Source organism: Microcaecilia unicolor, chromosome 1 (genome assembly GCF_901765095.1).
Source record: "Microcaecilia unicolor chromosome 1, aMicUni1.1, whole genome shotgun sequence".
NCBI classification, from domain to species: domain Eukaryota; kingdom Metazoa; phylum Chordata; class Amphibia; order Gymnophiona; family Siphonopidae; genus Microcaecilia; species Microcaecilia unicolor.
Window position 1 is genome coordinate 582,054,156 of NC_044031.1, and position 23,294 is coordinate 582,077,449.

The following is a 23,294-nucleotide window of genomic DNA, read 5'->3' on the forward strand; positions in this document are numbered from 1 at the left end:
AAAGAGGACAGATAAGAAAGTTGGATCCATCAAACTAACTTGTCCTCATGCCAGAAAATTTGCAGTCGCTTGAGGACCAGGGAGGTGTGGCGGGGACAAGAATATGAACAGACCGGAAGAAGGACTTTATTCAGTCTCATCTGCTCATCATTCCGAACCCCAACTAAGAGAAGAAATGCGACTCAACCGCTCCAGTCTGGACCTAAGCGAGAAACCACGCCCCCGCCAAAACTCCGCCCCCTTTCTGGAGAGGGCGGAAGTGGTGACCCCGGGGCGCGCTCGATTATGACGTACGGTGCCGCGAGAGCGGCTTGGCGGTTCCCCACCTGCTGGCAGAGAGTAAGCCTAAGCGCTGAGAGATCAAGATGGAGTCGCCGTGGGAGGAGGAGGAAGCGGAGGGGAAGTAGCAGGGGAAAACCTGACACAGGGCGGCTTCCTCATGGCGGCAGCGGCGGAGGCTCCGGTGCGGGTGGCGCAGCGGGTCCGGGCTGTCCTTGACGTGGCGCTTCGGGCTCCCTGCGTTTTCACCATCGACGCCATCTTTAACTCGTATCACGACCCGAGCGTGGGCTGCCTGAGCACGGCCGGCCATATCCTGCTCCGGCTGACGGGTGAGCGCGGGCGGGGAGGGTTAAAGGTGTCGCCGTTGATTTGAACTTGGTAGTCCGGCGGAGGGGCTCGGGGCTGTTTCCAGAAAGGTAATCTAGAAGCGGGAGAGGAGAAATGAATAGCAGCGGGTCTGTGTGGGTCTCACAGCTCATCTATATGATTAGCTCCCTGAGTAGTTTTAATGTTCACCCCATGGAAAGTGCCACAGCCTGCAGATAATTCAGCTTTGTCAGGCCCGGTGGGACTTCTAGTACTCCAGTGCCAAGAGGTGAGAGAAGGAAACTTTGCAGGGTCAGCAGAATGCCATAGAGGCTTACTATGTTTCTTGGCCAGGATTCTTTATTCATTAGCGTCTGGAGATGAGACTTTTTCTCTGTGGTTGTCTGTTTCTGGGAAATGTAAACAATGTAAATTGCCACACAGATCTTCTCTCAAAGATAGCTGTGTGATCCGTGAGGCTCCTGCTGGTTTCTGCATAGGAAAGTGAAAGGAGTGGTTTTGGCCTCAGCAGGTTTCTTAAAGGTATGAAGAGGTGTCTAAACAGAAAAACAAAAACGTTCCACAGAAAACAAATGCCAGAAAGCATAGATAGCCAAGGGGATAAGATTGTCCTTGCAGCCACACTCAGGCTATAAATTTTATTATTGACCAGACACACAGGTGTGTTTCGGCAAGTGCCTGCGCCAGGGGTCCTTGTTTTTCAGTGAGAGTAAACACATTGGGGCATATTTTCAAAGCACTTAGCCTTCCAAAGTCTTCCAAAGTTCCATAGAAACCTATGGAACTTTGCAAGGCTAAGTGCTTTGAAAATATGCCTCGATGTATTCACAGACCTTAGCCTCTCATATTGAATGGTGATGTAGAAGTAGTTTCTTGGAGCAACAGCACATATGAGAGAGCTTAGAATGTGTTTGAGGCCTAACTTTTTTTTTTTTTTACATTAGGACTTTTAGCTTGCTTGTACCCCAATAGTTGTGGTTTACAGTAAAAAAAAAAAAAAAACCAATCAGGGAACTACAATAAATCAAATAGTAATATAGCAAAATATTATTGATCATGATTTTAAAGCATATTTAGGAAATAGTTTTTACTCATTTTCTAACATCTAAATAGCTTGAAGAAACTTGTATAGTATCAGTTAATTCTTTGCCAGTCATGGCAGCTTGATAGAAAAATAAAGAATTGACTAATTTTAGTCTCTTTTTATCCTTAGAAGAAGGAATAGTGAAAAATTTGGAAGCAATAGTTTGTTGAGTTCTGCTAGTATAAGACAAGAGAAAATGATCATATGTGTATGTACCCAAGAGCCAGACCATATAAGATTTTGTAAAGAAAACAGAAACATGTAGTCTCGTTTCAATAGGAAAACAAAGCAGGGTTATGTAATAAGCTAAAATAATATTGAACTTTTTAGGAGAAAAAAAATCAGTTGAACTGCCATTATTTTATTTTATTTATGACATTTATATCCCACATTCATTATTTATTGTGGATATTCTGAAAGCTTGATGGGACTAGATGTCCCCCAAGGACTGGGTTGGGAATGGCTGGGCTAATTAACACATTTTGTTTACTCACATTGGAAAAACAGGGACCCCTGACACTTGTACTTGCCGAAACATAGCCATTTCCGGTCAACAATAAAATATATAACCAGAGTGTGGCTCCAGTGACATCTTTATCCCCCTGGCCATCTCCCCTTTTTGATCTTTTAACTTTTAAAAGAGCATAAAGTGTTGACATGGTCTTTGGCTTTTTACTTGAGGGAGAATGTGGATTAAAATGAGGTAGTTTAATGATTTACATGGTAGCTTATTAACCACTAGTCAGACAAGGTAGACCAAGTAGTCTTTTTTTTTTTTTTTTTTTTTCCCCAGCATGATCTGTGCAACAGTGTTTATCAATCTTAGTGGCTGTGATCCTATAGGCGCAGAATAATGATGGACTTGTGGAGAACCCACTCAGGTTGTGACCCTAAACATAGGTTTTGTAGAACCCCATTAAAGGTCCTGACCCACAGTTTGGGAAGCTCTGCTCTAGGGCCTATGCATTAGTGGAATGAGATCTAAATCAATCATTGTTTATCTGTTAACTTAAAAGCAGATTTTCAGACAATTTATGTGGTTAAGTTGAACCATTTAAATTGTAGTCCTGAACTTAACAGTATTTTATTTTGTCTTTAGTACATGCCTCTTTGATAAAAGCTAAAGCAGGTTAAAAAAAACTGCATCAAATTCATTGCGTTGCTTGCACAAATCATAACAAAACAAAATTAAAACTATACTAAAATCCAAGCATAAACTTCTCACTTCAACCCAAGTTCATAATTCATGCTTAATACTTTCCAAAGATCTCCATTCTTCAGCAGATCATCCTCAAATCAAGATATGTCATACTGTAAAAGTTTCCTTTAAATAGATGAACCTTAGTTATTCTGTTTTTGAGAAGGTAAGTAGTTAATTTCCTGTTGTAGCCTGAGTACTGTATCAAAGAAATGTATGAACCATAACCATGGTTCATAATATACAATGCACTTGGTATCAAGATTTTGTAAGTTCACTCTAGCTGGAACATTTTGCAATGATTGATTTGGATGAACACAGACTTCTTGATAGGGTATAAGTTATTTTTACCTATACTGTTCTAGTCAAAGTATAGAGCAGCTTCAGCAGCCTGGTAAAACCGTCCCCAAGTAAAAGCTTTACCAGTAGACTCTCAATTGGTTGGAAGAGAACTGTTGCCTTCTGCACATAGTCTGTATCTAGCCACCTCCTCCCCTCACAGAGGCAAGGAGATGGCCAGAACCTCAGCCCAGCTGAGAGGAAAAGCTGTGACACTCAATGGAGATTAAGGGGGAGAAACTCCATGAAAATAAATGGAGAATGACAAAATGGTGAAAAATCTTGATGTAACTGCAGTAGATTAAGAAGGGATCAGCCAGCTGCTGATACAAAGCATGCAAGCAAAGCTGGGCTCTCTCAAGCAGCCCACAGGGGCAGAGAGAAGGCTGGATCTAGCTCAGAGCTAACAGCCTATAGGGAAAGCTTACAAGAAGTGAATCGCAGCATGCTGCAAAACATCTGGGGGGGGGGGGGGGGAGAGCCTCAGTACACAGTGCTGTCTATTACACAACAATGCAATTGAATACAGATAATACTTATATTAAATATATATCACAATATACCCTCCCTCCATGAATATGGAGGCAGAACAGTATCATCAAATAATTAGGCCCTTTTAAGTGTAAGGGGGATATTTACTAAACTGTGCTCATGACTACATTCTAAGATCAGCCCTCATGGAAAAAAAAATCCCAAGCTAGCTGCTTAGGTTGTGGTGGGTTATGGAGGGATACAGCGCATGCTTAACACTGAGCAACCTTTCAGCTGTAATTTGAATCAACTGCAGTCATTTTTATTGCTTCTTCAGGAGCTTAGAGCAGACTAGCCTAGCTGTAGCTAGTGCATTTACAACCATAGCAAGCTCTTCTTGTTTCACAACTTTCACAAATAGTAGATGCTAGCAAGATTGACTTTTGTTTTTCCATAATTAAGTTCCAAATCAAGAAACGCTCCCCAAACCTTTAACTTGACCTTGTTTCAAACAAGCCACCTATTTTAGGAATCAAGTTTCCTGTGTTGTCTACTAACCTACAAATTCTGATTTCGAAGCATTAAGACACAATTTTAGTTCCCTAAACCAGCTTGGCAAAGCTGTAAAATCCTACTGTCAAACCATTTGAGACTACTTGATCTAGGCCCACCTAAAAAACTATATCTGCATAAAAACAATATTGATTTCCAAAAGATTCTGCCACCTTGGCTTATGGCCTAAAAACTCTTGGAGCAAGGGAAATAGAAAACTCATGCCAGCACTGTTATTTCTAAGCCTTCTTTTTTAAGAGTTCACCACGGGGTGTGGTTGCATCGTTTATATGATTCATCCACAGCTCAAAACCACGATTTAGACAACATTTTTAAGTTCATGCTCACATGAGTTTTCAGATCATTGTGAACTTGTGTTGTAGGCAGGTACATCAAAAAACAGCCCTTGTCAAGTTTATATGAGCTCTTTATTAAAGAGCTGTATTTAGTCCACTGTTTTGTTTTGGGGTGTTTTTTTTTTTTTAATTTAGGAGGAAGGGAAATAACGCTTAACCATTTAACAATCCACATTTCATGGAAATAGTAGAACAGCTACCATTTCATGCAATACTTCGTGCTGTGGGCTAAATAGGATTTGGCTAATGTTAGGATAGTTGCTTGTTCAGGCAGCTAATTGCATAACCATAAAGTTTATCAAGTTCAGCAAACAATTTGTGGCTACTCTGAAGTTAATCACAGAAACTGAATAAAACAGCTATTTTTGTGCAGCAGAATACTTTTGGCTTATAGGGTGTAAAAATGAGTGTTATCAGACTTTCTGAAACTAACCAGAGGGAAAAATACATTTCTGTTCTGACATGCACATATGGTTTACCTTGTCATTCGTTGAGGATTGATGGAATAGATTTTCTCTGTAAATCAACCTGAGAATTTTAGAAATGGTATTGGATACAACTATATCTTTGGATGTCCGGGTTCATTTGATGATCAAAAAAGTATTTCTAAAATTAAAACAATTGAAAATATCCATGATTATTTGGAATTGATCAGTTTAGATTACAGTGCCCTTGTTTATTCTGTCACAACTAGGTTATTGCAGTGTTAATTGTTGGATGTATGAAGAGAACTCAAAGATGGCTGTAGACGTTGGTTTTGTCCCATTTATTTGATATTTCTTTTAATAATCACAGTTCACAGCTTAGAAACTTCGATGTCCATCGCAAAAGGGTATTAGATTTCAGATTTTTTTTTGTTTTGACATTTGTATTTCAGGCATTGAAAAAAATGGAAGAGTCTACTATTACACATAAGAAGTCGATGGGCCTTCAGCTTTTTTCTGAATAACAATTTGCTGTGTTAAGATGTAAATTTAGTAGTGAAGCATTTACAATATGTAGATGTATCAGTTGCTGTTGACTTATTGGGAGGGACCTAAATGATTTTAGTTAATATTTTGAACTTGAGTACTTGGTTTGCTGTAATTCCTAGTGAATTATTAATTTCATAGTCTGCATTCAACTATATACTTGAAAATTGCAGAATATAAGAATTGTTATTGCTGCTTTAAAGGAACATTACTATTTGTGCTGAGTGGATAAAGTAGAGCTTTAGCTGTGTTAGTATGCTTGAAAGATTAATAAGTGGAAAATAAGGTGATCCTTTTTAATGGACTAAATACATTTTTTTTTTACTAGCTTTCAGAGGCCAAAAATTTCTTTCTCAGGTCATGACAGTATGAGCAAAATGTAACTATCAGAATATATAAGTGGAAACAAAAGCATTCCAATGACAGTCTCAATGGAAATATAGGATTGGGGAAGGGGAGAGTGATCAGAAGACGACAAAGCAGTAGAATGTTGTGGTTTACAGTGAGAGGAAACCAAAATCTGTAAGTCCATTTCTCATTAATTGCAAAGCATTACATTTTAACTTCAAATATCTTATGTTCCTGGCTTCTGTTAAAATTTCCTGTATGTTTTCTGACCCAGAGTTCATTGATATAGTGCTCTGGTCTCATAGGTACCACCACGATTGGCTTTGTGGCATCTAATCTTATGGCTGTGGGAATTGATTCTTTAAACATCAGACCTGTCTCTCCATAGCACCTCATTTTCTGCATTGAATGATATTAGTACTTCATTTGAGGAAGAGCAAGGGTAGCATACCCTTATGTTGAATGTTTTTCCCATGTGGAAAACTATAGGGTTCTGTGATCTGTGCTGGCACAATTTGCAGCCTAAAAAGGAAAAGAAAGAAGGCTTGACAGACGATGGGATAAACAATCAACTTTAATTGCTGTAGTACATAGATAGTATATAAGACTCCATGGCACCGTGTTTCGACACTGTAGTGCCTGCTTCAGGAGTCTGATAATTTGAGCTGCAGGACTGAAAATAATGCAGCCAAATACAACAACGTTCGAAGGTCTCTGGAAAGACTGTGCATAGATGAATGTTGCACTTTCCAAATGTAGAGAAGAAGCAGAGAAGCCTTAGGCAGAAGATTTTTCTCCACGCAGCATGTCTTGACAGCATTTTTTTGTCTTCGCTTCTTCTCTGTGTTTGGAAAGTGCAACATTCATCTATGCATGGTTTTTCTAAAGACCTTCAAATATTCTATTTGGCTGCATTATTTTCAGTCCTGCAGCTCATATCATTGTCAGACTCCTGAAGCAGGCACTACAGTGCTGTGTTGTCTTATGTACTACAGCAATTAAAGTTGGTTGTTTATCTCATTGTCAAGCCTTCTTCCTTTTCCCACTTCTTGTTTTAGTACTGTTACCCCGTGGGACTTGTTTGTGTTCGGTTACCTTTTGTTTCCACAATTTACATCTTGTCATATTGCAGGGACTTGTGCCATTCTCTGCTTATTTTAGGAGCTTGATTTTTACTAATTTTTGCTTTATATTGGGTAGTTGCCAAAAGACAAGCTTTTGGGGCCATGGGAACTACTGAGAACTAGAGGAGTGATGTTAGTAAGATTTTGTGGATATAAAACACCAGGTCTGCTGAGCCTCATGGTCGCTGCCATGTGCCCAAAAGGGCAAAGGTTTTCTAGATCTGAGGCTAGTTAAATGTTATTACTGAAAGGGTAAAATGAATGTCCCTCATACTGAGACCACCAACTGTGATAATTTGTAGTTGGAAATGTGCATCAAACGGGAATAACAAACCTCTACAGTGTGGTCAGTAGAAATTGTAGGGGATGTGCCCTGGTGAGTGTTGATTTTGATCTTCATAGTCTTCGGGTGGACTAAAAAGTGTCCAGATGGGAGGCTTGTTGGAACTCGCCTGAGACTTTGCAAGCACTTGTGCTAGATCCCCCAGAGCTCCTGGTATCATCAGAGGTGTTCCTGCTGCGGAATTCGAGTGTGTGACCAAAGGGGCACACCCTGCCCCTTCAGAGCCCGTGGAACGTGGTAATCTGCTCTGATGGGGAAGAGGAAAGGAGAATCAAAGAGTTTCAGTCCCGATTGTAGTGAAGGGCCCTTAGGACAAACATCTTTCGGCAGTATTGATGCCTTTGGTGGTCCCCTAATCAGTACCTCTTCCTTCTCCTGATACCTCACTTTTACCAGGGGGTCAAACTCCATCTCCTCAACTTGTACCATCTGGTGAGCTTGATCATGCCCTGGAGTAGGAAAGAGAGGTGTCTCCCAATGTGCTATCTGAGGGGAGAAGCTCTCCGGATTTACGGCAGGGAGCAATTGGGTTTCCAAATGTGCAGGCATCGGTTTCTGTTCCTTGCTCTCCACGTTCTTTAACTGAGCCTCCCCTAGTATCGCAGGATATTACTTTGAAAGACATTTTGTTTGCTATAAGTAAGATGGATAGAAACCTGCAGGATAATTTGAAACTTTATAGTAAGTTCACTGAGGAAGCATTGGCTAAATTTCTTGAACAGGATAATAGGATTTCCAGAAGAATCTTGAAACAGTGAATCGCAGGTGAATATGTATCCTGCTGCTGTTGTGGTTTCTACCAAGGACAATTTGTTAATTTACCTTCAGATCAAGGTGCTTGAGAATACTTCTAGGGCAGTCCAATTTAAGGCTGCTAAATTTTCCTGTGACTCACTATCTCTCCCCTAGGCAACTTTTTGATAAGTATTTAAAAGACATCTTACAGCTAACCCTGGAGAAAAGTGAGATTGTAAACACTTATACAGTATTCCTAGAGGTTCTAGAGTAGTTAAGAAGGGGGATATGGATAATATAAATTCTCCAGATAGCCTTGATCTTACAAGATTTTTGGAAACTTCTCAGGATACTATAACTAAAAGAGCAACCCTGTTACTGTCTTCTGTGGAAAAGAAAGTGTTAATTTGAAAACTTATTTCCAGAAGTACCTTTTTGAGGTCAGACTATATTAGTGTTTCCTGACGATTCCAGTCACACTCCGATGAGCTGTGAGGCTTTCCTTTCACTGAAACCGAGGGTTTTGGCAGTGAGAGGCACTTTTTCCCTGAAATTTCCTTGTGAGTGCCTTGTCCTATGGGGTAACAATTCTTATATTTTCCTAGATCCTATCAATTTACAGCGTTTTCTTGCCGATAAAAAATGAGGTTCTTTTTGCTTTTATTTTCTGTACAGGTTTTTTTTACTTTTTTTAGGAGTTAGAATTAATATTAAGCCTTCATATATTGTCTGAGTAGTTTTCTTAATCTTTTGTTACTTTTTACTGATATTCCAATAGGTCTCTCATAATGTGGGCTATTAAGAAATACTGATTTCAACGGGGGGGGGGGGGTCATTTTTGTGATTTTTTTCTGCCTTTTTCTTATGTTTCTGATGTGACAAAAATTGTTTAATAAAAAATAATTAGAAAATAGTGTTCAGATCATTTAGATCTGCTTCATCAGGTGCTGCACTGGTGGTCCAAGACAAGATAATGCTCTCTGACTGAGGAGAATAGAATCCTGTTTTCTTTCTTTACTTCTGGAGTAATGTATTGTTTATTTTTTAGCTTGCACTCTTACAATTCTTTCTTCAGTGGGTTCGTAAGGTAGGGATTTTGTTCCTGCATGGTCCTTATGGATTCTACTGCTTTGTCAGCTATCACCTATCTATGTCTGTTCTTCTTTACCCAACCTCTACTTTTCTTCTCAAGACTTCCATTGGAATGCTTTCATGTTTCACTTGTTATCTTTTGCTCATGCTGTCCAAACCTGAAGAAAAAGGTTTCCTTAGCGTCCATACCAGAGCAGTTAAGACTATTGGGTTATGTCCATCGACCAGCAGATGGAGACAGAAAAAGTAGTTCTTTAGTGAGTCGCCCCTTAAGGGTATTATGCAGCTTGGAATGTTCAGTATTATTCTCTGTCTCCAAGCAGATGGTTGACGATTGTGCAGCTTATAATTGGTGCTCTTGTCCAGCTTCTAACCCAGCCTAATATCTGGTGTTGAAAGAGCAGGGGGTTTACAGATGGATGGAATTGATTCCTTTTTTAATTAGTTTAAAGATAGCTGGAGTTGGGTGATACTTATAGGGCCAAATCCCTCCCCTCCCTCCTGAGTGCTACAGTTAGTGAGGAGTTTGTCAGAATGGATTTCTGAGATAGGAGTAGTTGCAAAACCATCCAATCAAGAGAGTCTACAACTTTCATACAAAGTATCTCCTCTTCTTCAGGCCTTAGGCTTGGTAATCAGTTTCACCAAGAGTCAGTTATTCCAGCGCAAATCTTTGTGAGTATTTGGGAGTGATATTCGACACAGGCTTAAGACATTTCTTCCTGTTTCTCATTAGTAAAAAATTCACACCCAAGTCGGGTTCTACTGTCCCTTACATGTCTCAGGGTCTTGGGACTATGCAAGTTCTGGGCACAACAGCCTCTATCTTGGATGTGCTTTTATGGGCCAGATTCCAAATCAGACCATTTCAGCAGTTCCTTCTTAGTTCATCTCCATCTCTTTTGGACCTTCCAAGCCAAACTCAGCTTCAAATGGTGGATTCAGTGCAGCTTTCCTCTGACAATTCAGCTTATTGGGCTGCGGAGCTCTTTGCTTCAGTCAGTCCAAGGCTGATGGTCTCCAGTCGAAGCTTCTTTGGTACATCAACGGTCTAGAGCAGTCCCAAGTCCAGTACCCCTTACCACTCAGGTTTTTTTCAGGATATGCACAATGAATATTAATGAACTTGATTTGCATACACTGTCTCCATTATATGCAAATCTCTCATGTATATTCATTGTGGATATCCTGCCTGGCAAGTGGCACTCCAGGACTGGACATGGGAAGCACTGGTCTAGAGCTTAGAGCCATTAGAGAAGCCTTGTTTTCTTTTGCTAATCATCATTGAGGAAAGCCAGTAAAGATTCTTTCAGATGTGACTGCAGTTTCCTATCTCATCAGGCTATGGGAAGCTAAAAGTGTTCATCTAGCCACAGAAGTAGAGATTTTCTGCTTGATTGAGGTCCTATTGCAGAAACCCCAAATTCTCAAATGGATTTTTTTGTTCATCAAACTTTCTCTGTCCTCGATGGAACCTTCATCTCATTCTTAGGCCCTTCAGGCCCTCTTCCCTTTTTTTTTTTTTTTTGGAACCCCTATGCAAAGCTGCTCTTAAGGATCTTACTTCAAAAATGGTTTTCTTAGTAGCTATGTCTTCAGCCAGAAGGACCTCAGAGCTTCAAGCTTTATCTTGTACTGAACCCTTTCTGTGTAGAAACTGTATGTTCCCTTCTGTTTTACCTAAGGTGGTTTCTGCTTTTCACGTTAAATAAACTATGTATGCTCCTTTTTCTGAAGAGGATTGTGGATAAGAATCTTCTTCTTTGCGTCTCCTTGATGTTAAGAGCTCTCTTATTCTATTTAGAGGTCTCTAATGATTTTAGGCGCTCAGTTCATCTTTTCTTTTCTTTTCTTGGGACCTAAAAAGAGTTTTTGTGCTTCTAAAGCAACTATAGCTTGTTGGTTAAAGTACACTCTCTTTTCAGAAGCCTATTTGTTATCAGGGAAAAGAACTCCCTTCCATATTAAAGCTCATTCTACAAGGGCACTTTCTGCTTCCTTTGCAGAAGCCCATACTGTTTCTGTAGATGAAATTTGTAGGGCTGCCACATTGTCCACATTTCATACATTTTCTAAGCATTATCTTCTAGATGTCCCAGCTAGGACAAAAGCTTTCTTTGGAGCTTCTGTTCTTGTGGAAGGGTTATCACGTTCTCTCCCATCTTGAGGACTGCTTTTATTCATCCCACAATTATGGTGTAATCCTTTGGAGACGCTAATGAGGGAAAAATGAGTTCTTACCTGATGATAATTTTCTTTCCTTTAGTCTGAAAGGATAAGTCCAGATGCCACCCTTCTATTTGTAGGGTTATGTGTTGATTTTCTTGTTTTTTAGGCAAAAGGTTAGTGTTCTTCAAAGATTATAAAAATGTGTTAGAGGCAGGAGGAGTTCCATATCATCAAGCTGATCAATCCATAGACTGGTGGGTTGTGTCCATCTACCAGCAGGTGGAGATAGAGAGCAAACTTTTGCCTCCCTATATGTGGTCATGTGCTGCCGGAAACTCCCCAGTATGTTCTCTATCTCAGCAGGTGGTGGTCACACACAGCAGCAGCTCTGGCTAGGCCTCCAAGCCTAATCCTTAGGTTTTGTTGAGGCCTGGGGTTGAGGGCTCTTTTGAGCAAGTGCAAACCTGGTGGTGCCAGGTCCCTCCTTTTCTCCCCCCTCCCGCTGGCTCCGTTTAAAAAAAAAAAAATATATATTTTTAAACGTCTTTAAAGGCGTTTAATTCGACGTTTCTTTAAACGTTCATTGCAGCTACTCACTGGGACACCAGTTCGTTACAGCTCGGAGCGGACAGCAGGTAATTTTTACCTTTTTATAGCGGGCAGGGGGTTCCCCGATTCTTCTCCTCGTGGCATATGGCGTCGGAGGGCGAGGGCGCAAAGGGTCGCTCCCCGGATCGCTTGAGCGCTTCTAGAGGGGATGCGGGGGTCTTACAGCCTGATTCGCCCTTGTTGGGTGACAGTTTCGTGACCGATGAATGTCCCGGTCCTTCCTCCGGCGTGGCGGTTTTTTCCCGCCATAAACGCCCATCCCCCGCTCCTCGCCTCCGCCATCTTGGCCGGCCACGCGGCTCGGACGGCTTCTTCGGGGCCGCCCTTGAGGTTGGAGACATTAATGCCATGAACGCCCTTAATTTGGGCGACGGCACAAAAGCGGCTAAAGTTAAGCGCCGTTCTTCCCGCGCGGCTCCTTCACGGAGTTTCGCGCCGGACGCCATTTTGGATGCGCAGCATGTCTCTCCCCCGCTATTGCGAGCGCCGGTTGAGAGTGCGTCTAGGGCTGTTGCCCAGGCTGCGGAAGTGCACAGTCTGGGGGGTTTCTCCCCCGAGTTTGTTTTGCTGCTGCATCAGGCTTTCCTCATGCAAACGCTGCCCCTGCTCCCTCTTCTGATAAAGAGGTTGAGGTTCCCAGAGGTAAACGCCCTCGGGTTGATTTCCAGGCCTTGGAGGACTTTTGTCTCCTCCGATGTAGATGAGGGCAGCGTGTCTGAGGTCTCCCAACGATCCTTTGCGGATTCCTTGGAGGAGATAGATCCCCGCTCGGATGGAGCGGATGACCCCTCTGCAGCGCGGCTTTTTAGCCCAGAGGATTTGCCCAACCTGTTGTTACAGGCCATGGACACTTTGAAGATTTCCTCTCCGGAGGACGTCTCTCCCTCAGCCCCTGTTGGCTCTGCCATTATGCTGGGGACGAAGCGCCCGCCTAGAACCTTCCACGTGCATGATGCCATGCACACCTTAATTGCGGCTCAATGGGATGTCCCGGAAATGAGCCTTAAAGTGGCTAGGGCTATGTCCCGCCTCTATCCTTTGGCTGTGAGTGAACGTGAGGCCTATCTGTGGCCTACCGTGGATTCTTTAATCACTGCGGTGACTAAGAAAACGGCGTTGCCGGTGGAAGGTGGCACGGCCCTAAAGGACGCCCAAGACAGAAGATTGGAGGCGGCCTTAAGGTCGTCCTTGGAGGCAGCTGCTTTAAGTTTGCAGGCCTCAGTTTGCGGCTCCTATGTGGCCAGGGCGTGCCGGACTATGGTGCAGCGGGCTTCCCCCTCGGATCATTCCTTGAGGGCTGATTGGCCGGCCCTGGAATCGGGCTTAGCCTATTTGGCAGACTTGCTGTATGATGTCTGGAGAGCCTCAGCTAAAGGCATGGCTCAGACAGTCTCTGCGCGGCGGTGGCTTTGGCTGAAACATTGGTCTGCTGACCACGCCTCTAAATCCCGCCTGGCTAGATTGCCTTTTAAAGGCAAGCTGCTCTTTGGGGTCGAGCTGGACAAAATCGTGACCGATCTCGGCACGTCTAAGGGCAAGAAATTACCAGAGGTCAGGGCTCGGGTTAGTACTCGTCCCGATACCTCCATACCGCCCGGGCAAGTCGGGTTCCTCTGCCCCCTCTTCCTTCAAGAGGACTTTCTCCCCCAAGCAGCATTCCTTTCGCAGAGACCGCCGTCCCGGAGGTGCTCCCTCCGGTCCTCCCCCAGGGTCTCGTACCCAATGACGGGGCCTTGGTCCACGCCCCAGTGCAGATTGGAGGACGGCTGTCCTCGTTTCTGGGCGAGTGGACCACTATAACTTCAGACGCGTGGGTGCTGGAAGTCATCAGAGACGGCTACAAGCTAGAGTTCTGCCAACCCTTAAGAGACGGGTTTGTACTCTCTCCCTGCAAGTCTCCGGTCAAGCTGTGGTAGTGCAGCAGACCTTGGACAACCTGATCCGCCTGGGTGCGGTCGTTCCGGTGCCAAAAAATCAGATTGGCAAGGGACGTTACTCCATTTACTTTGTGGTTCCAAAGAAAGGAGGTTCTGTCCGGCCTATCCTCGACCTCAAGGGGTCAATCGGGCCTGGAAAGTGAGGCACTTTCGCATGGAGACTCTCCGCTCTGTTATAGCGGCAGTGAAGGCAGGAGAGTTCTTGGCTTCCTTGGACATCAAGGAAGCGTACCTGCATATTCCCATCTGGCCTCCTCTCCAACGCTTTCTGCGTTTTACAGTCCTGAGACGACACTTCCAGTTCAGAGCCCTCCCTTTCGGGTTGGCTACTGCTCCGCGGACCTTTTCCAAAGTAATGGGGGTCATAGCGGCCTTCCTGCTAAAGGAAGGAGTACAAGTCCATCCTTATCTGGATGACTGGTTGATCCGAGCCCCCTCTTATGCAGAGTGCGGCAAAGCTATGGACCGGGTAGTTGCTCTTTTGAGCTCCCTGGGATGGATCATCAACTGGAAGAAGAGCCAGCTGCGCCCGACTCAGTCCCTGGTGTATCTGGGAGTTCGATTCGACACCCAAGTGGGCAGAGTGTTCCTGCCAGACAATCGGATTGTCAAGCTTCAGGCTCAGGTGGACTAGTTCCTAGTAGCCTCTCCTATTCGGGCTTGGGACTACGTGCAGCTGTTGGGCTCTAGGACGGCCACGATGGAAGTAGTGCCCTGGGCCAGGGCTCATATGAGACCACTACAGCTATCTCTGCTGCTGCGCTGGACTCCGATGTCGGAGGATTATGCTGTGCGCCTTCCCGTGGACCCAGCAGTGCGCAAGGCGCTGAGCTGGTGGACGCAGACGGACAAGTTGTCTGCAGGATTGCCTCTGGTGACCCCGGAGTGGATTGTCGTCACGACAGACGCCTCTTTGATGGGCTGGGGAGCCCACTGCTTGGGAAGGACAGCGCAGGGGCTCTAGTCTCCTGCAGAGGCAAGTGGTCTATCAACCTCCTGGAACTCAGAGCCATTCGCTTGGTGTTATTGGAGTTCATCCCGGTACTCGTGTTGAAGCCTGTACGGGTCCTGTCGGACAATGCCACGGCTGTGGCCTATATCAACCGCCAGGGAGGTACCAGAGCGCCCCTCTAGCCAAGGAGGCTATGAGTCTTTGCCAGTGGGCGGAAGCGAACCTGGAGCAGCTTTCAGCGGCCCACATTGCCGGAGTCATGAATGTCAAGGCGGACTTTCTCAGTCGCCATACCTTGGAGCCCGGAGAGTGGCAACTATCTGCTCAGGCGTTCTTGGACATCACGAAGCGCTGGGGCCAGCCGAGCCTAGATCTGATGGCGTCATCGGCCAATGGCCAAGTGCCGCGCTTTTTCAGCAGAGGACGGGACCCTCGATCCCTGGGAGTAGATGCTCTTCTCCAACAAGTGGCCGACACAAGAGATCCTCTATGGTTCCCGCCCTGGCCCATGTTGGGCAGGGTGCTAGACCGGGTGGCAAAGCATCCCGGCAGGGTAATCCTGGTGGGTCCGGATTGGCCCAGACGTCCCTGGTATGCGGACTTGTTCAGGCTCTCAGTCGACGATCCTCTGCGGCTGTCAGTGGAGCAGGGCCTGTTACATCAGGGTCCCGTGGTGATGGAGGATCCCTCTCCCTTTGGTCTTACGGCCTGGCTATTGAGCGGCAGCGTCTGAGGAAGAAGGGCTTCTCAGACAAGGTCATCGCCACTATGCTGAGAGCGAGGAAGCGCTCTACTTCTACTGCTTACGCCAGGGTTTGGCGTATCTTTGCAGCATGGTGTGAAGCAGGCTCACTTTCTCCCTTCACTGCTCCAATTTCTTCAGTGTTGGCGTTCCTGCAAGAAGGTCTGGAGAAAGGCCTGTCGCTCAGTTCCCTTAAAGTCCAGGTAGCGGCTCGGGCTTGCTTCAGGGGCCGCCTGAAGGGTGCTTCCCTGGCTTCGCAGCCAGATGTGGTGCGCTTTCTCAAGGGAGTTAATCACCTGCGCCCTCCTCTGCACTCAGTGGTGCCTGCGTGGGATCTCAACCTGGTGCTAAGAGCATTGCAGAAGCCGCCTTTGGAACCCTTGTCGAGGGCATCTCTGAAAGACCTGACGTTGAAAGCAGTCTTTTTGGTGGCTATCACTTCAGACAGAAGAGTTTCCGAGCTCCAGGCGCTCTCATGTCAAGAGCCTTTTCTGCAGTGCACTGAGGCAGGAGTGACTATTCGCACAGTGCCTTCCTTCCTGCCCAAGATTGGTTCTCGCTTCCATGTGAATCAGCAGCTCTGTCTCCCTTCCTTTCGTAGGGAGGACTACCCAGAGGAGTACTCCGCTCTTGAATATCTGGATGTGAGACGAGTCATCATCAGATACTTGGAAGTGACCAATGATTTCCGGAAATCGGATCATCTGTTTGTCCTGTTTGCAGGTCCTCGTAAGGGTCTGCAGGCTGCTAAGCCTACAGTGGCAAGATGGGTCCAGGAAGCCATTGCAGCGGCTTATGTGGCCGCGGGGAAGGTGCCGCCTATCCAGCTGAAGGCTCACTCCACGAGAGCTCAGGCGGCCTCGATGGCAGAGGCCGGATCCGTCTCCTTGGAAGAGATATGCAAGGCGGCAACGTGGGCTTCGGCTCATACATTCTCCAAGCATTACCGTTTGACTGTGGCTGCACGGGCGGAGGCCCGGTTTGGAGCTTCAGTGTTGAGGTCAGGGATTTCTATGTCCCGCCCTGGGTGAGTACTGCTTCGGTACATCCCACCAGTCTATGGATTGATCAGCTTGATGATATGGAAGGTAAAATTATGTATAATCATACCTGATAATTTTCTTTCCATTAATCATAGCTGATCAATCCATAGCCCCTCCCAGATATCTGTACTGTTTATATTCTGGTTGAATTTTAGGTTCAAGTTTAGCCTTCAGTTACTTCAGGAGGACTTCGTGTTCAAGTTCTTCTTTCACTTGGATTCTTCAAGAGTTGAGACGACTTTGTGTTACAGTGAGCTGCTGCATTCCTCTCCCCTCCGTTTTACGGGGCTGGATTGAGACATAAATTCTGCCGGCACTCCCTCCCGCTTCGTGCAGCTGTAGGGCAGCTTTGTACCCCTCCCGCTTCGGCGGTGTTAGGGTCAGTCAGCTCCTCCCGCGGTTGCGGTTGCAGGATAAGCCAGATCCCCCCGCATCGGCGGGTGTGGTGTCCCTCCCCCGCTCCGCGGGGATGAGCTGGACGGATTCCCCTCCCCCACTTGTGTGGGGATGAGCTGGGTTAATTCCCCTCCCCCGTTTCGGCGGTGGTGAGCTGGGCAGAGTGTCCCTTCGTGGGTGTAATTCTCTAAGTGCTGAGTCCTGCGGATGGAGCTTTGATATCGACATACTGAGGAGTTTCCGGCAGCACATGACCACATATAGGGAGGCAAAAGTTTGCTCTCTATCTCCACCTGCTGGTAGATGGACACAACCCACCAGTCTATGGATTGATCAGCTATGATTAATGGAAAGAAAATTATCAGGTATGATTATACATAATTTTACCTTCTTCTTGCTATTAACTTCTGCTTGGTTATCAGAATACTGAATGGAATCTAGTGCACAGCAGCCTTATGTGGCAAAGTTCTGATTTGCTCTCTGTCTCCATCTGCTGGTAGATGGGCACAACCCACAACTGTGGACTAATCTTTTGGGACTAAAAGAGAGAAAATTATCAGGTAAGAATTTTCAGTCTCCCTGGTTGGAGTATGTTGTGGTTCCCCAGTTCTTGAAATTTCCTTTTTTTTTTTTTCCCAGGTCTCAGACTCTCAGGCTTTTTCCTGCATTGTGCACTTACAATAGTTGTCTATGCTGTTTTCTTTAGCACTGCCAGCAAATGTGGTGGTAAAACAGCAGTACATTCCATAGTTTTATCTTAACTTAAGCAGCTGGCTACATTGCATTCCTGTAGCTTTATTATTTTTGCGGTATTCACCTATAAGGTACATCCACATCCGTGATGTATTTGGCAAAGCGGGCAATCACCTGTCAGTTTCAGCACCACCCAGCTGCGTGAAATGGCTTCACAGCCTGCTCCTTTGTTTAGCCTTAGCATGAAATGGTTTGCTAGGGAAGGTGTATAGATCTCATGCATTTTTATTGTGGAAATCTTAAAAAGTCTGGCCAGGCAAGGGCCGAGGTTGGACAATATGGCTCAAAAAGATAAGAGTAGTTATCTACTTTTCAGTTCAGTGGGGTAGACTCCTCTGTTCTTTTTTTTTGAAATATATTTTTATTCATACAATGACAGGCTGTATTCACAAAGTATACATAGTAAGGCTCAGTATACAATCTACAAGTTCCAATTTGTAGTTATAATCTACAACCATGTCAGTCCAAAGTGTCCAACACAACCCGCATTGCATTTTATTTTATTAATCCCCTTCAGCCATACACCCTTGCACTCCCACAAACAAACCAATCCACTTCTCAACTTTCACACCGTCCCCCCCCTCCCCCTCTCTCATCCCTACACACTCCTTCTCCCAAACCCCTTCCTGTCTTCGTCAGTCATGAGTTGGCTTAGAGGTCCTTCAAAGGCCTTCCTGATGCATCCAAACATTCAAGACCTGCTTACAGCAGAATGGGTCTTACCAGACATGGGGCTGAGAATAGGAAAAGCCATGGCCATTGGTTCCAGAGGAGAAAGAAATTGCAGCTTACCAGGGTGGACTCTCTTGTTATGGCAGTGAGTAAGAAGATCACCTTGCTGTTAGGAGTCACTGCTCTAAATGATCTACAGGATAGGAAGCTAGAAAGCTCGTTGAAACAAGCCTTTGAAGTGGCCTGTTTGGGGTCTTCAAGCGACAGCATGCAGCTCGTTCGTGGCAAGAGCATGCCTGAAGTGACATCAGCAGTCTGCAGGATAACAGGCGTCATAATGCCCAGTTGGAAACAGGGTCCGCCTCCTTGGTGGATACTGTGTAGGATACTGTGTATAACATGTTGTGTTATAGCCCGCAATACAGTGGTGGAAATAAGTATTTGATCCCTTGCTGATTTTGTAAGTTTGCCCACTGACAAAGACATGAGCAGCCCATAATTGAAGGGTAGGTTATTGGTAACAGTGAGAGATAGCACATCACAAATTAAATCCGGAAAATCACATTGTGGAAAGTATATGAATTTATTTGCATTCTGCAGAGGGAAATAAGTATTTAATCCCTCTGGCAAACAAGACCTAATACTTGGTGGCAAAACCCTTGTTGGCAAGCACAGCGGTCAGACGTCTTCTGTAGTTGATGATGAGGTTTGCACACATGTCAGGAGGAATTTTGGTCCACTCCTCTTTGCAGATCATCTCTAAATCATTAAGAGTTCTGGGCTGTCGCTTGGCAACTCGCAGCTTCAGCTTCCTCCATAAGTTTTCAATGGGATTAAGGTCTGGTGACTGGCTAGGCCACTCCATGACCCTAATGTGCTTCTTCCTGAGCCACTCCTTTGTTGCCTTGGCTGTATGTTTTGGGTCATTGTCGTGCTGGAAGACCCAGCCACGACCCATTTTTAAGGCCCTGGCGGAGGGAAGGAGGTTGTCACTCAGAATTGTACGGTACATGGCCCCATCCATTCTCCCATTGATGCGGTGAAGTAGTCCTGTGCCCTTAGCAGAGAAACACCCCCAAAACATAACATTTCCACCTCCATGCTTGACAGTGGGGACGGTGTTCTTTGGGTCATAGGCAGCATTTCTCTTCCTCCAAACACGGCGAGTTGAGTTCATGCCAAAGAGCTCAATTTTTGTCTCATCTGACCACAGCACCTTCTCCCAATCACTCTCGGCATCATCCAGGTGTTCACTGGCAAACTTCAGACGGGCCGTCACATGTGCCTTCCGGAGCAGGGGGACCTTGCGGGCACTGCAGGATTGCAATCCGTTATGTCGTAATGTGTTACCAATGGTTTTCGTGGTGACAGTGGTCCCAGCTGCCTTGAGATCATTGACAAGTTCCCCCCTTGTAGTTGTAGGCTGATTTCTAACCTTTCTCATGATCAAGGATACCCCACGAGGTGAGATTTTGCGTGGAGCCCCAGATCTTTGTCGATTGACAGTCATTTTGTACTTCTTCCATTTTCTTACTATGGCACCAACAGTTGTCTCCTTCTCGCCCAGCGTCTTACTGATGGTTTTGTAGCCCATTCCAGCCTTGTGCAGGTGTATGATCTTGTCCCTGACATCCTTAGACAGCTCCTTGCTCTTGGCCATTTTGTAGAGGTTAGAGTCTGACTGATTCACTGAGTCTGTGGACAGGTGTCTTTCATACAGGTGACCATTGCCGACAGCTGTCTGTCATGCAGGTAACGAGTTGATTTGGAGCATCTACATGGTCTGTAGGGGCCAGATCTCTTACTGGTTGGTGGGGGATCAAATACTTATTTCCCTCTGCAGAATGCAAATAAATTCATATACTTTCCACAATGTGATTTTCCGGATTTAATTTGTGATGTGCTATCTCTCACTGTTACCAATAACCTACCCTTCAATTATGGGCTGCTCATGTCTTTGTCAGTGGGCAAACTTACAAAATCAGCAAGGGATCAAATACTTATTTCCACCACTGTATGTCTTTGGCTGTCACGACACGTCGGCAACTCTGGTTGCAGCATTGGGCAGCAGGGCAAGTGGCTGTTTGGAGAAGATGTCAGTTACTTGGTGAAAGAACTGGGGGAAACTAAACCACAATGGTTGCTGGAGGATAAGCCAAAAGCCTCTGGTCATTAGTCTTCAAGGGGCTCTTGATTTTGTGACAGCAGATGGTACCAGCCTGGTCATTAGCAATATGATCAGAAGTCCCACTTTCAGGCACATCAGTCTTCCTTTTCGTGCAGACAGGAAGTCGTCCTCAGAGTGCCCAGTGCTTCCCGAGCTTCACTCTTCGGTGGGAAGACATCTTCGGGAGATGTCATGCCAAAATCATGTCAGACCAGCGGGTTCTGGATATTTGTACAGAAGGTTACAAATTGGAGTTTTCCCACCCGGTTTCTCCTCTCTTCTTGAAGTCTCTTTGTCGAAAGGGGACCAAGGCGGTTGATATTCAGGCCACTGTAGATTCCTTACTGGTGCTGTGGGCCATTGTTCCAGTTCCCCAGGTCGAACAGGGACAAGGCAGATATTCCGTCTACTTCATTGTCCCAAAGAAGGAAGACACCTTTCGTCCGGTCTTGGAGGCAGCAGTTTAGACCTTTGAGATGTGAGTGCACCACTTTTGCATGGAAACACAGAGCTGTCATATTCTCAGTTCAAATGGGAGAATTTCTCACCACCCTCAATCTCAAGGAGGCATATTTGCATATACCCATATGGCTGCTGCACAGAGGTTTCTACGTTTTGCAGTGCTGGGCTGTCACATCCAGTTCAGGGCTTTGCCCTTTGGTCTCACCATGGCACCAAGAACATTTACCAAGGTTATGGTGGTGGTGGCTACAGCCTTTCTTCGACACTAGGGAATCAGTTCACCCATATCTTGACGACTGGCTCATTCATCGCCGCCATACTGTCCAAATAAGACAAAGTTGTCCGCCCTCTGCAGTCAGTGAGTTGGTTGATCAATTTTGAGAGGAGCTGACTAACTCCATCGCAGATGCTGGAGTAGCTGTATGTTCTGTTCAACACAGCAAGGGAGAGGATCTTCCTCACAGAACGCAGGAGGTTGAAGCTGGTTCAACAGATTTGTCTTCTCAGTCAAGAGAGACCCAGGGTCTTGGACTGCATCCAGGTTCTGGGGTCAGCAACAGTGGTGGTGGAAGTGGTGCCATGGGCAAGGGCTCATACACAGCCATTACAGGAGTCTCTTCTCAGCTGCTGGTCTCCGGTGTCGCAGAAATATGCTCTTCATCTTCCTTGGATGCTGGTTGCCAGATAATGCAGTGGTGGTTGTTGCCCAGGAATTTGACTGTCAGAGCTCCCTTTCCAAGAACAAATGGAGGTGGTGACAACAGACGCCAGCAAGTCAAGTTGGGGAACTCATTACAAGTTCCATCTGGCATGGGACACCTGGATGGAAAAGGATTCTTGGTGGTCGATTATCACTTGGAGCTCAGGGCAGTTCAAAATACCTTATGCGACTTCACTCCTTTTCTGGTGGGGGCCCTGGTCTGAGCTCCTCCAACTGTGGTGGCTTATGTCAGCAAGCAAAACGGAAACCTCAGCCATCAGATGGCAGTGGAGGCGTCCTCCCTCATGAGTTGGGTGGAGAAAAATCTCTGCTTGTTGGCAGCTCACATTTATGGGACCTTGAATGTGGAAGTGAACTTTTTCAGCAGGTTCTCCTTGGACCTGGGAGAATTGGAACTATCCAGCCAGGGTTTTCAGCTGATAGTGGACTGATGAGATTCTCTGCTTCTGGACTTGATAGTGACAAAAAGGAATGCCAAAGTGCCCAAGTTCTTCAGTCATCTGAAAGAACTGGGCTTGATGAGGATAGATGCCCTACTGCAGCCCCAGCCGGAGACACATCTACTGTATGTCTTCCCTCCTTGGCCCATGGTAGGCCACATGTTGAAAAGGATTGCATTGCACCAGGGTCCAGTAATTCTTGTAGCCACAGAGTGACTGTGGTATGCGGACCTAATTCAACTGTTGTACGGGGATCCTCTCCCTCGTCCATAGCCTATTGAAGCAAGAGGTTCGATGCTCATGGTGGATCTGTGCCCCTTTGGTCTTACGGCTTGGCCATTAAAGGCTCGGTTGAGATAATGTTATTCTAATTCGGTCATTGCTACCTTGCTTCAAGCTCGGAAACGCTCGACGTTTGCGGGCTGGTGTTCTGAGCATGGACTTTCTCCATTCTCTGCTCGGATCGTGCACATCCTATCGTTGTTGCGGGTTTGGCTTGTTTCAGGGGCCAACTATAGCAGACATCTCTTGTGGCTCACCCGATTATCGTTAAATTCTTGTGGGAGCGGGCCGCTTGTGGGCCTCCCTTTCATATGCTGTGTCCAGAGTGAAACCTTAATTTAGTCCTTCGTGCTGTTCAGAAACCTCCTGTTGAGCCACTCTGGAAGGCCTCCCTGAAAAGATCTTACACTAAAAACAGCATTCTTGGTAGTGGTTTGCTTTCGCATGTAGGGTTTCAGAGCTTCAGGCTCTCTCTTGTTGGGATCCCTTTCTCCGCTTATCAGAGGTGAGGGTCTCCCTGTTCACATTTCCTTCCTTTTCTTCTGAAAGTGATATCAGCATTTTATCTCAACCAATTTGTTGAGCTTCTGTCCTTTTTCACAGAGGATGAAGAGGCTTAGTATTCTTCCTTGAAGCTTCTCGACATGCTTAGAGTCCTCAGATACAATCAGCCTTTTTTGTTTGTGCTTTTTGGTAAGCAAGAGGCTTGGGCTCATGGCTTCCAAGC

The 23,294-nt window shown here is 45.6% G+C and overlaps 1 protein-coding gene across 2 annotated transcripts in view; it reads left to right on the forward strand.

Annotated features, from left to right (window-relative positions):
• Positions 1-310: 310 nt before the first annotated feature.
• The window catches only part of RNF139 (ring finger protein 139), a 30,330-nt gene continuing 7,346 nt past the window's right edge, over positions 311-23,294 (forward strand). Inside the window, exon 1 of one of the 2 annotated variants that reach the window (XM_030218915.1) lies at positions 311-611. In XM_030218915.1, coding sequence (XP_030074775.1) covers positions 440-611 — 172 coding nt within the window. In that variant the 5' untranslated portion in view covers positions 311-439. Of the gene's footprint in view, positions 878-23,294 lie in introns of both variants that reach the window. The other variant, XR_003943807.1, reaches the window with a different exon arrangement.